General features: G+C 39.9%; 1 protein-coding gene across 1 annotated transcript in view; it reads left to right on the top strand.

Moving 5' to 3' along the window:
• The window catches only part of CSMD1 (CUB and Sushi multiple domains 1), a 1,841,590-nt gene that overhangs the window by 1,806,248 nt on the left and 21,043 nt on the right, over nucleotides 1–14,299 (top strand). The window contains exons 55-61 of the mRNA XM_060184943.1: nucleotides 3,864–4,052; nucleotides 7,717–7,890; nucleotides 9,484–9,666; nucleotides 10,830–11,006; nucleotides 11,582–11,761; nucleotides 13,620–13,793; nucleotides 14,050–14,223. Coding sequence (XP_060040926.1) covers nucleotides 3,864–4,052; nucleotides 7,717–7,890; nucleotides 9,484–9,666; nucleotides 10,830–11,006; nucleotides 11,582–11,761; nucleotides 13,620–13,793; nucleotides 14,050–14,223 — 1,251 coding nt within the window. The remainder of the gene's footprint in view (nucleotides 1–3,863; nucleotides 4,053–7,716; nucleotides 7,891–9,483; nucleotides 9,667–10,829; nucleotides 11,007–11,581; nucleotides 11,762–13,619; nucleotides 13,794–14,049; nucleotides 14,224–14,299) is intronic.

Consider the following 14,299-nt stretch of genomic DNA (forward strand, 5'->3'; position numbering starts at 1 on the left):
GAAGGGGAAGGGGAAGGGGAAGAGGAAGAGGAAGAAGAAGAAGAAGAAGAAGAAGAAGAAGAAGAAGAAGAAGAAGAAGAGGAAGAGGAAGAGGAAGAGGAAGAGGAAGAAGAAGAAGAAGAAGAAGAAGAAGAAGAAGAAGAAGAAGAAGAAGAAGAAGAAGAAGAAGAAGAAGAAGAAGAAAATATAAATATCTTGAGAGGGACTGGACATTGGCATACCTTGTTAAATGTACATATCACTAAGTGCAAGGACCTGGGTTCAAGCTCCTACTCCCCACCTATGGGGGGTACATACACATCACAAGCAGGGAAGCAGGTCTGCAGGTGTCTCTCATGTTCTCCCTCTCTATATCTCCCTGCTCTCTCTCAATTACTCTCTGCCCTATATAATAAAAATAAATTAGGAAAAAAAGAGGTAGTCGAGCAGTAGCACAGTGGGTTAAGCGCACGTGGCGCAAAGCGCAAGGACTGGCATAAGGATCCCTGTTTGAGCCCCTGACTCCCCACCTGCAGGGGAGTTGCTTCACAGGCGGTCATGCAGGTCTGCAGGTGTCTCTCTTTCCTCCTCTCTGTCTACCCCTCCTCTCTCCATTTCTCTCTGTCCTATCCAACAACGACGACATCAACAACAACAATAATAACTACAAAAACAATAAAGAAACAAGGGCAACAAAAGGGAATAACTAAATAAATAAATATTTAAAAAATAGAAAGAAAAAAGTGGCCACTGGGAGCAGTGGATTTGTAGTACCTGCTCTGAGCCCCAGCAATAACCTTGGAGGCAATTTAAAAAAAATCTTGAATGCACATGTTAATTCTTATAGACATACTGTTCTTTAATGTCTTGTTAGAAAATGAATTCTAGGTGACCACAATTTTTTCACTTTCTTGTCAATTGTTTGTAAGCATTGGTGTAGACATACAAGTCTATATGTGAGAATATACATTAACGTGAAGAAAAATTAATAAATTATGATGAGTTCAAGTTTCTGTTATGATTAGAGATAAATAAACAAGGAAACAAATGTTTTAATCAAAGAGAAACTGTATATGTGATTAGATAGATGTGTTAGTGAAAAAAATATATACAATTGCCTTTTATCAGGATTTGAACATGGTAAATTTTTAAATGAAAATATTTTTACTTAATATGATCCTGGATTTGTGGATCAGTGACAAGTAGGAGTATTTTTACTTTTCCTTTTTCACTTATTTATTTATTTTGCCATTTTTACATTTGCAGTTAACTGCCCCTGCAACAATTTCTGCCATTCCTTGTAACCCCTGACTCTTCCCTCCAACTGGCCCCTTTTCTTGAGCTCCGCCATCCACCATGACAGTTCTCATGTGAATTTCCCATCTCTCATGCACCACATAATTGAGCCACATTAAGAAGCACTTGGCTGGGCAGGGGAGACAACATAATGGTTATGCAAACAGACTCTCATGCCTGAGGCTCCTAAGTCCCAGGTTCAATCCCCTGCACCACCAGAAGCCAGAGCTGAGCAGTGCTCTGGTGTTTCTCTGTGTGTGCGTCTCTCTGCATCTCTCTCAAAAATAAAATTAATAAAATAAAATAAAAATTTTAAAAAAAGAAACACTTGGCCAAAATATGAAAAACAGCAAATGACACAAAGAAGCAGCTGGATTTGTGCATGCAACATTCTGGGGACATTTGGAATCTGCCTGTGTGCCTGAGTCAGAAAGACTCCCTGGCTTTGACCCACTGACCACAGGGATTTCCTTGTCTCCTGACAAAAAGAGTTTGGTGTTGTTGCTTAAGCTGTCACCTAGAAGGAGGCACACACGCAGGCAAGCAGAAACACAAAAGTAGCTTTTCAGGTCAAGGAAATACCTGTTGTTGAGGCCGGTGCTACACAATGGATCTGTTTCTGTCCTTGTGTGGTATGGAGCACCATGGGGCTAGAAGGGGCTCCTGTGAGAATTACAATGTGTAAAATTAACCTGTCTTGGCTGGGAGTATGGATCGACCTGTCAACGCCCATGTTCAGTGGGGAAGCAATGACAGAAGCCAGACCTTCCACCTTCTGTACAGCATAATGACCCTGGGTCGTTAAAGAATAGGAAAGCTATCAAGGGAGGGGTTGGGATACAGAGTTCTGGTGGTGGGAATTGTGTGGAGTTATACCCCTGTTATCCTATGGTTTTGTCAGTGTTCCCTTTTTATAAATAAAAATAATAATAACCTGTCTTTCCAGTTTACTCACTTTTTCTGAGTAAATAGTTGCTACTTTCTCAGAGATTTGGAGGACAGTTTTGTTTTGGATACTTTGCACACTGAAAATTTTCAAAATATCTGCTTCCCCCCTACATTTGAGCTCAGCTTTCTTCTCACCCCACAGAACTGGAGTTTTACATCTACAGACTCTGGGTTGTTCAGTAAGGCAGGGGAATACTATTTTGCATCACTCAGAGGAGTCTTTGTAATCCTGCCTTGCACCTTCCTCTTTAGCTCAGAGAGAAATTCAGTGAAAAGAGGGGTTGAAGAGGGTTGCCTCTAGCCTCTAGGAGCTGTGCAATGAGTGCCTGAGAATTAGTTGCACCCTCTTTCTGAGCCAGGAATATCTGGAGAGAGTGCAGCTTCCACAGCAGCTGCCTCATTCACTGGTGTGGTAGGTCAGAGCACGAAATAATCAGGGGCTCTTTCTTTCCCTTTGCACCTGCAAAAGCACATTTCTAATTCACTTCCAGATGCCACCAAGCATTCAGGCTATATGGCATTCAGAGGAAGTGGAGCGTGTCCTGTGTGTGAGCTGGGGACTCTGCCTGCAGGGCTGATTCTAAAGGGGAAGATGCTTTATCCCAGACAGGATTGATTTATATTTCTATTAAATATGGGTGGAGGGATTTTTATTTGCATCAGACATATTGCAGAAATTACTGTAGGCACACAGAGTAAAACATTAATGCCTGTGGTGAGAGGTAATTAATTACTGTGTCAAGGACTGTCCTAAAATGTCACACACTGAGTAAAAATAGTTAAAGGAAACCAACCTCAGTTATTTCTATTTTAACTGCTTCTAGATATAAAAAGAACTTTATCAAGAAATATGATTTTAGCAGCCCAGTACGTAGCACAGTGGTAAAGCTCAGAGCTTACAAGCAAGCATTTCTGAATTGATGATCTCTGGCACTGTCTATGCCAGAGTGATAATCCCTCCCCCATTAACAAACAAACCATCTTGTAAAATATTAGACTCTACTTTGAAGAAATCATTGATCAAGAAATTGTTCAAGGGAACTAACCTTATGGTGCTAAAACTGCTAAGAGGTTCAGTATACTGCCTGAAGTTGTTTTGTTCTGTTTTGGGGTGTTTTTTGTTTGTTTGTTTGTTTTTTAGTATGTTGGCTGAAAAGAATACTTAGTAAATTCATAATCAAGGGGAGTTGGGTGGTAGTGCAGAGGGTTAAGCGCACATGGAACGAAGTGCAAAAAGCAAAGCGCAAGGACCAGCAGAAGGATCCTGATTCAAGCCTCCAACTCCCCACTTGCAGGGGAGTCACTTCACACTCGGTGAAGCAGGTCTGCAGGTGTCTTTCTTTCCCCCTCTGTCTTCCCCTCCTCTCTCCATTTCTCTCTGTCCTATCTAACAAGGACAACATTAATAACAGCAACAATAATAACTACAATAACAATAAAAAGGGCAACAAAAAGGGAAAATAATTTTTTAAAAAATCATAATCAAGGAGAGAAGTAGAATTTCACGACAAATTTTGCTCTTAATGTTTTCACTTTGTGAGCTTTCTAGAGTGATATGGAGTGTACTGTCTTTCCTTGTCTCTTTCATTTACAAGCATTTCCCTGTATCTCCATGGCAAGTAACTTGTTTTCCTTTTCAGTGGTGAACTGTTCAGACCCAGGCTTTGTGCAAAATGCCATTCGACATGGACAACAGAATTTCCCAGAGAGTTTTGAGTATGGAATGAGTGTCATATATCATTGCAAGAAGGGGTTCTACTTATTGGGCTCTTCTGCCTTGACCTGTATGGCCAATGGCCTATGGGACCGTTCTCTCCCCAAGTGTTTAGGTGAGTTCTCCTGAAACACCACCTGCTCCCTAACAGAATTATTGTGATTTTCACATATTCAAAAGCATTTTAATATTTCCTTCTGTTTAATCCCATCATTCATTGCATAGCTTGTTGGGTAGAAATTCTCAAAATATAATTTAGTCTAGCTTCCAGGGGTAGATATGATTGGAGGAGTCACTGCTATGTTCACACACCTGACCCCAGAGAGAGAAATAACTTATAGAACACCCCCAGAGCCATTCTGTCATCGTCTCTACTTAGCCCTGATAGTGTTCTGGCCTCACCCACTAAAAGAAATGATTCTACAGTTCTAGCACTGTGACCTCACTACCACCATCTTCTTTGTGCTGTATGGACCCAGGTTCAGAAATAGTTTTCTAGGATTCAGATACGATGCACCCATGCTATTGACTTGGTGTCTACATCCAGGATAGTAGTACTTAATTTGGGAATTCATGGTCACTTGTGATGCTGCTTACAGTTATTAAAATACAAGCATAGCTTCTTTTTTTTAATATTTATTTATTCCCTTTTGTTGCCCTTTTTGTTTTATTGTTGTAGTTGTTATCATTGTTGGATAGGACAGAAAGAAATGGAGAGAGGAGGGGAAGACAGAGAGAGGGAGAGAAAGATAGACACCTGCAGACCTGCTTCATCACCTGTGAAGCGACCCCCCTGCAGTTGGGGAGCCGGGGGCTGGAACCGGGACCCTTACGCGGGTCCTTGCACTTTGCGCCATGTGCGCTTAACCTGCTGTGCTTTGGGCTGGTGTTAAGTCAGCGGAAAGAGATAACTATAAAGAGAGAAGGTCTGGGACCAGGGAAGGAACTACCCTACCTCGTAGTTGAGGTAGAACATCTGCCTTGCATGCTTGGAATCTTGGCTTCCATCCCTGGCACCCTGCAAAGAAACAAAGACAATGGTATTAGAACAAAGTACAGAGAAGTATGGTGCTTTGCTTCTTTCTTCCTTTCTCATTCATCTAAAAAAGAATTTACCATTTGTCTGCTCAAAACATGATCAGTTTTCCCAATAAAGAAATTTTTTTTTAAAAAAGGGCAACAAAAGGGAATAAATAAATATTTAAAATTTAAAAAAACATCATCAGTAGTACATTATATATTTTAGATCATGCAGATTTACAAGAACACATGTTTTACCCTAATAGCCATCATGTTACTGTTTTTCACTTGAAAAACATATTGTTCTTTAACTCAAAGATAATCATCTTCTAAAACAGTTTGAAAACTCAGAAAAGGACATTATTCTCAATCTCTTAATGGCCTTTATAAAAGTTAGCCAGACACAAGACAATCTGAACTCAAAATCCTACCCCCTTGTATGCATTTTATATGCATAAATGACAATTATGTCATCAATAAAATCTATCAAGGCAGTTAGAACTCATTTTCAAGTATTTTTTTTAAGTGACAAAATTTCAGCACTTTCCCAAAGAAATTGGCACTGAAGGATTTTTTGTTTGTTTTGTTTTCAGTTAGCCAATGTCATTTCAGAACCTTCCCACTCATTGTGGAAACTTTTCTCAAATGTAACAATACATCAGTTCCTATGAAGGAAGAAAGGTGACTTTCAAAATCAAATGCACAACCTTATATGACCAAAAATTTATCTGAAATCATTTTGTACTCTTTACCAGTTTTATCTGCATGCTGATTTTCTAAGCCTTCACAAATGGGATTAGGGTTTATTCTTGTGTTTCTTTTCCTTTTCCTCCCCCAAACCTTTCTTTTATGTCTCTCCTGCCTAATGTGAGAATTCCATTTATTTTTCAAATTCCACTGTGCTCCAAATCATCAGGAACTGGCTTGGAACCAACTCTGGATTTCCTAGGTGGCTAATTCCACCACTTGTCACCATTACCACTTTGGAAGTGCCATGAATGTAGGAATCCAACCTCTCTGAGGAACCTTTTGCTTTTCCATTCTTTGGAACAACTAAGCTTTGTCTCTATTTTCACTGTTGTTTTATTTCCCTGATTTTTTTTTCTCATTTGTTTCATTTGGAACTGGTTATTTACCAACCACTTCACTGATTCTGCTCTAATTAGCTTCCTTTTAGGACTTGATCTAAATTAAGTCTTGCTCTCGAAAGGATGGTTGTCACTTTAAAATCATGTCAACACTGAGCTAATGTGACTCCAGAGAAGGGTACTCCCTCTCAACCTTTAAATCCACCTCTCTGGTTGATAACACTTTGGGGTTGCCAGTGATCAAATGCAATTACTCAAGAATGTCAAACCAATGGCCAATGAATAATTTGTGGGTAGCCTGAGTCCAGTTAGCTGTTTGCACATGTCACAAAAGCATGTGTCCACTGTTAGCTCTAAATTGGGAGTTTATAGGAAAGGAGCAAGAACTTTACTCTTCCACATTAATCCAGATTCCAAAATATGCCATTCTGAGGAAGAATGAGTGAAGAGATTATGTATCTCATTTGGTACAATTTCAAGGAAATTTGAGGAAAACAGTAATATTTTTATATGAAAAATGTTTATATTTTTAATTTTTAAAATTTCTTTATTGGGGGAGTAATGGTTTACAGTCAACAGTAAAATGCATAACATTTCTCAGTTTTCCACATAACAATTCAACCCCCACTAGGTCCTCCTTTGCCACCATGTTCCAACACTTGAAACCCCCCGCCCCAACTCAGAGTCTCTTACTTTGGTGCAATACACCAAACCCAGTCTAAGTTCTGTTTTGTGTTTTCCCTTTTGTTTGATAAGAAAATTTTATAAAATAACTTGAGGAACATATTGCTAACTATATTAGCTGATTAACTATTGTCAAAATTTTACATAAACATTTTATTGCCACATATTCAGAGTGTAAGAATGATCTGTCTAGTTGTATGAGTTGGAAGAATAAACAGAGTTGACAGAATTTCTCCCTTAAACATAATATGTCATTGTCATATTTTAGAAGAAATAATGGAAGTAGTTTCAATGAAGCTGTTAATTTCTAGCATTGTATATAAAAATCATACTACATGTACAAAATAAAATGATTATTTGTGATACAATTAAGGGAAAATGGTAAGTAGCTTCCTCTGTAAAGTCTCAATTTAAGTTTCTACCTTCAGCAAAACCACCTGGACTAGAAATTGAAAACATACATTCTTAAACAGAAACTTCCCACATCTTTAATAATATATGAAAAGATAGGGCATAAAGGCTTCCCCTGGAAGTTAGTATTGCTTGTCTACATAGGGAACCACAGGGTTATGTAAATATAGCTAGACATTTTTATTAATAGGTGGTATTTTTATTTGTGTCTGTATGAGTGGCTTAGCAATGCAGAACATGACACAAAGCACAAGGACTAGCGTAAGGATTCCGGTTCGAGCCCCCGGCTCTCCACCTATGGAGTGGGGGGCTCACTACACAGGCAGTGAAGCAGGTCTGCAGGTCTCTTTCTTTCTCTCCACTTCTCTGTCTCCCCTCCTCTCTCAATTTCTCTCTGTCCTATCCAACAACAATGACAGTAATAACAATAATAACAACAACAAGAACAACAAAATGGAAAAAATAGCCTCCAGGAGCAGTGGATTTATAGTGCAGTCACCAAGCCCCAGCAATAACCCTGGAGACAAAAAGAAAGATGTACTCATGTACTTTTATCTCTTTTTTTCTTTTATTAAGCTATATCCTGTGGACACCCAGGGGTTCCTGCCAATGCTATCCTAACTGGAGAACAGTTTACATATGGTGCTGCAGTTCACTACTCATGCAAAGGGAGCCAGAATCTCATAGGAAACGGCACAAGAGTTTGCCAGGAGGATAGTCACTGGAGTGGAGCACTACCTCACTGTACAGGTGAGGATGGACAGATCAGAAAATTACTTCAAAGGCTGCAAAAGAGCACGATTTTAAATTGTTATTATTTTATTTCCAAACGAAGTATTATATATCATTAGTTTTACATCACTTTCACTGACTATTATCACTACCATCATCATTATTATAATCTTCATTACATCATCATTAAATACCTCTCACCACACACTTTCTTCTCAGGCTACCCAGGAACTTCTTTATCATTCTAAACCTAGTGAGTTGTCTTCCCTAGTCTGAATTTGTCTCTCTCTATTGGTTCTTGATTCCTTTGCCATATCTTCCAGATATTTTTCTGTTTCTTTAGTAAAAAAGTTTGTTTTTTTTTTTGCCTCCAGGATTATTGCTGGAGCTGAGTGCCTGCACTATGAATCCACTGTTCCTGTAGCCATTTTTTTTCCCATTTTGTTGCGTCATTGTCATTGATGATATTGTTGTTGGATAGACAGAGAAAAATAGAGAAGGGGAGAGAAAAACAGACACCTGCAGACCTGCCTCACTGCTTGTGAAGCAACCCCCTTGTAGGTGGGGAGGCTGGGGCTCAAACCAGGATCCTTACACTGGTCCTTGCACTCTGCGCCACATGCACTTAACCCACTATGCTACTGCCCGACCCCCATCAATATGTATTTCTATTCACCTTTAAAAATGATCATTTTGAGGGCTAGGACACAGCTCACTTCACAGAGACCAACCAGATTTTATAGTATGCAAGGACCCAGGTTCAAGGCCCTAGCCACCACATAAGCAAACTTCCAGGAAGGAAGCTGCATATGGTACAACAGTGTTGTGCTGTCACTCCTTTGTTCTCTGTCATCTCCTTATCTCTTCTCTCTCACACATTCTAACTGAAAAAATAAACTAAAACAGTGATTCCTGGGTTTGGTGGAATTGTGTATCCAAAGAGTCCCAAAAATAACCCTGGACAAAATTTTTAAAATGTTATGATCATCTTACTTCTGCCATGAATGTGTCTTCAATGGAACTCAATGGGTTAGTATTTCTGGGCATATTTGAGAAGAATTGAGCCTCTTAATCGATTTTGGGGGGTTACTTGTACAATGCACATGCTCAATTTCACCATTCCAGCCCACTTATTTATTCAGATAGAGACAGAAATACTCTTAACACCTTGAAGACCAACACCTGCCCCATTGTTGTGCTGGAGCTCAAACCTGGACCATACACAAGGCAAGGCACATGCCCTGCACAGTGAACTATCTCTGAGGTCTTCTTCTTAGGGTTTGCTTGTACATCCCCAACAACCCTAACCCCCATCTCCATTTACTACCTACACCCATTTCCCAGTGAATAATTACTGCAGTTACTATTCCCAGTATATTATCTGTTCTAAAGACTATCTGTTTGGGCTTTAGCTTCACAGGAATAATTTCTGGAAAGTCTTCCATTTTTGTGTTGTAATAGAGAAAACCTCTCTCAGAAAACTGCCACAATGATACACGACTGTAATCCATGCCCCTCACACACTGAGTTCCTATTCATTATCTGTAATCACAGCAGCTTTGTTAACACTTAACAGTATGGTATACTACCATGCATTTTTATCCTCTCTAGGAAATAATCCTGGATTTTGTGGTGACCCAGGAACCCCGTCCCATGGGTCGCGGCTTGGAGATGAATTTAAAGCAAAGAGCCTCCTTCGCTTCTCCTGTGAGGTGGGCTACCAGCTGAGGGGCTCCCCAGAGAGGATGTGTCTGCTCAATGGTTCATGGTCAGGGCTACAGCCGGTGTGTGAAGGTGAGAATCCAAGTCCCAAAGTCAGCCTTTGAAATTGCAGGCCAGCCATTCATTCTTATATGGTGAGAAAAACTCTACAGAAATCCCAGAATTAAATTGCTTAGAAATGTAAATTATACCCCCCAGTGTATTAGAAAATCATCAAGATCAGTGACAAGGTTTATGCAGATAAAACTGTGTTCAATATGCCACCATTCTTACCCTTGTAATGTTTCTAACCAAAAGGAGATTTTTGGTGCTACTCTCTGTGGTTGACAGCATTTTATGGTTGATGACAGTGAGCCAGTTAGTTAAAGGTCAAAAAGCAGGAGTGGGATAAGTCACTGATTAGGGCTCCTCAGTAATGGCCCTTGCCCAGCACACTTGATTACAAAATATCTTGAGGCGAGTTTCAGTACACTCATATTATTTGAGAAGCATGGCAAGACTTGCTGGAATACCCCAGACATAAGAGCAGAAACACCCTGAGTACTTAATCAGTAGTCATGTAAAGGTAGTGTCACATGGAAGCCAAGGAGGTGGAGGACATTGTGAATTTGCTCCAAGCTGAAGTATAATAAACTTAGAATTCAGACAGAAAAAGTTTTGTTAGGCATTTCTTCCCATTAAAACTTTTAAATTTTTTAATTTTTTTATCCTAAAGTAGTTAAACACCAGGAAGATGGTCCATGACAGAGCACAATAGTTTAGCTTGATATCCTGAATTCAATACTTAACACCATGTATTCCAGAGTTATGTTCTGTTTCTTTCTCTCTTTCACTAACAAATAAGTACTTTTAAGAAATGGCCCAACACTGCCAATGACCATGTTCAGCAGAGAAACAATTACAGAAGTCCGGCCTTCCACCTTTTGCACCCCATAAAGAATTTTGTTCCATAACCCACAGAGGGATAAAGAATAGGGAACCTTCCAATGGAGGGGATGGAAGACGGAACTCTGGTTATGGGAACTATATGGAGTTGTACCTCTATTATCTTACAATCTTGATAATCATTATTAAATCACAAATAAAAATATCAAAGAAAAAAAGAAATGGTTAAACAAATTGCATACCTATTTTATGCCCAGCCAAATAGTCTCACACACAGCTGATCTCTAGTCTCTTGTGTGTGATGTGTAAGTTAACAGTCTACCTGCATCTTCTGTCTTTGCCTCTCACAGCTGTGTCCTGTGGGAACCCAGGCACACCCACTCATGGCACAATTATCAGCAGTGATGGCGTCCACTTCTCTAGTTCAGTCATCTATGCCTGCTGGGAAGGCTACAAAACCACAGGGCTGACCACAAGACACTGCACTGCCAATGGGACCTGGACTGGCACAGCTCCGGACTGCACAAGTGGGTTTCTGACCCTCCTGGAAGTCAAGGACATTCTTAAGAGCAACTTGACTCAGAAAAGTCTACTTACTTCTAGTATTTCATTTACTTAGTTTAACCCATCAGAGACAACATTTGATAGAATCTGTTGATTAAATAACTTTATATTTTCCTCTACTTTATTTATATGTACATATATAAACCTTAAGTGGCCACTTGTATTGAATTTTATCAAATTGAGGTCAGAAAGGTCAAGCTAATTAGTTTGCAAGTGAATAAGAATGGTGCTGGGTTCTCTAAACACAGCCTAACTCTGTCCCTGCCATATGGTGAGACCATGCCCCATACCTGTTTGTTCACAACCAGGTAAAGATGACAGTCAGTATCCATAGAGCCAACTGTGAATGGAATCAGAATAAATGATTCCAAACATACCTCCTGATAGATGTCAGTTAGGAGAGAGTATTGCTATGATAATTCCTTGCTTATTTTTAAAAAGCAGTATATAAGGCCAGCATTCCAAGTAAAAAACACGACTAATCCATTTCCTAACAATTTTGCATTGCTCTAATATTATTTTGGTCTCTGCTTCTTAGTCATCAGCTGTGGAGACCCGGGCACACTGGCTAATGGCATCCAGTTTGGGACGGACTTTACCTTCAACAAGACTGTGAGCTACCAGTGCAACCCTGGGTACCTGATGGAGCCTTTAACATTGTCCACTCTTAGATGTACCAAGGATGGTACATGGAACCAGAGCAAACCCGTGTGCAAAGGTGTGCACCACTGCCACTCCGCTCTTCCCAAAGCATAGACAAGTTTTCTTCAAATTATGTTTTATTTCACTTTGCAAGTATTTCTACAGACCTTCCAAGTACTGAGAATTTTTGAAAAGTCACTTGCAAATGATACGTCACATTAATTCCTTAAGTCCCTAATCTCAGCCTTACATAGGAAGAAACTAACTCACAGAGAGATTTCAATTTCGAATCCCAAGTCAGGAGACATCAAGATTCAAATGACAGTCACTGTTCTATGAGTCTGATGTGCTCTTTACTCTCTTGAATTACATGCCAATTCCAGATGTAGCGAGTCTTGTGGCAGCTATGGCATAGAATGTGATTACCAAAATACACAAACAGGTTAGTTATTCACAGGAAAGGTTGTGAGGGCCAAGATATTTGGTGTGGTTCAGGCATACTACCAAGCAGATAGGGAGACTATATTCTCTTAGGGACAAGTATCTTCTGCAAGGTCACTGAACTGCAAAAGTCTCCCAGGTACCTTTAGTATGCGTAATTTTGTGCATCTGTGTGTCTTTCTAACTTGAGAAAAATGTGTGGGTGAATGTAAGACAGCATAGGTGAGGAAGACAGGTAAGGTTTCAGACTTGCTGCCTACCTAGCTGCTTTTGTCAAATCTCCCTCACTCTCAAGATTTCAAGCAAATCTTTTATCTGTAGAGGGGTGAGGTGGGAAGATTTATTTAGATATGTGCTTCCTCATCCCATGCCTCTTAGAAGGATGGATTGGAAACTGGGTTATAGAACCATGTTCCTGAGAACACACAAAGAAAGCCTTAAACTCCAAGTCTGCTACAATACACTGGAAATTGTCATTCTACAAAGTATTTATCAATACTTTCAAGTATTTTTTAAATTATTGAGTAGGTAGACCAAGTCTATGACTTCAGAAATCTTGTTATCTTTAAATAAGAAATGATACAAATCACTAGAGAAAGTCTTCTCATGTGTTTATAGAAATTGAAATATTTGGTACTGGGGAGAGGTCAGCAGATTATATAATCTGTGCCCTATAGTGTGTGAGACCATTGGTTTAATCTCTGGCATCACTTGGGTATACCATGGAAAGTGCCTAAGGGAGATTAATAGATGGCAAAACAGTGGTATCTCTCTCTCTCTCTCTCTTCCTCTAGTTCTCTTAAGTATACAGAATTAAAACTCATTAAGTAGAAAAACTGATGTTCATGTTGTATGATGCAGTTCTAATGTGATCTGTCCTTATCTAAATCCATACCACCCTGAACATGCCTGATCTTGTTCAGTCCTGCTATCTTTTAAAGCACAATATGATTTGAATTTGCTTTGATTTTATGTATTTCATCTCAATTAACATAGAAACCCAAAAGGAAGAGTTTTGTTATTTTGATTTACTGCCTCGCCCAATAAATCTTTCATTAAAAATGTCCATCCATCCTTATAGTGATGCCATCTGTAATTCAGATGATAATAGAGCTGGAGAGGTATTTGACCTAGTAGGGATCCTACACTGCCATGTTTGCAACCCAGATTTGCTTCGAAGAAGTCACTTTGGAAATGCTATAGCAGTAGAGAAAGCTTCATTGCTGTGGTATCACCCTATCACTCTATCTCTCTCCCTCTCTCTATGTGTGCACCTCTCTCTCTCTCTCCATATATAAATTACATATATATATATATGAAAGAAAAAAAAGCATCCCAGCTTGGTTAAATAGATAATATATGATATCCCAATACTACACACACAATAGTTAATTAAATAGTTCATTGATTGAGTGACTGAAATATGAACCACGTGAATGTAACCATTGTAATGGGAGCCCCAGCATCTTAATTTCTTTGTTCTTTGGAAACAGCTGTCATGTGTGGCCAGCCCCCCTTTGTGCAGCATGGACAAGTGGAAGGCAGTGACTTCCGCTGGGGGGCCAGCATCAGCTATAGTTGTGTAGCCGGTTACCAGCTCTCCCACTCAGCCATCCTGTCCTGTGAAGGCCGTGGGGTGTGGAGAGGAGAAGCACCCCAGTGCCTACGTGAGTACCCCAGCAAAGCACCCTCATGTCCATGGGTTACATTTGTACAGACCTAGGAGCACCCTATGTTCTAACATGAGCAGGACAGTCTTGTATAGCCAAGTAGCAAAATGTGTGTGAAACCCAAACTGGGAATGCATTGACCAAGGGAAGAATCTTTCTGCTCAGCCCTTATCAGTGAAATAGATACAGCTGAAGTGTAACACAGACTAATGAAACAGGGTTGATAACCCCACTTCTTCCTTATTTTCAACAGCTGTGTTCTGTGGCGACCCTGGCACCCCTGCAGAGGGGAGACTCAGTGGCAAGAGTTTCACCTACAAATCTGAAGTCTTCTTCCAGTGCAAACCCCCCTTTATCTTGGTAGGATCTTCCAGAAGAATCTGCCAAGCTGATGGAATGTGGAGTGGGATCCAGCCCACCTGCATTGGTAATAATTGCAAGAAGGTGTTCAAGGGATATTTCATTCTAGAATCAATAAGGTCATTGAGGACACACAGAGAGTG

Source organism: Erinaceus europaeus, chromosome 2 (assembly GCF_950295315.1).
Source record: "Erinaceus europaeus chromosome 2, mEriEur2.1, whole genome shotgun sequence".
In the NCBI taxonomy this organism is placed as follows: Eukaryota; Metazoa; Chordata; class Mammalia; order Eulipotyphla; family Erinaceidae; genus Erinaceus; species Erinaceus europaeus.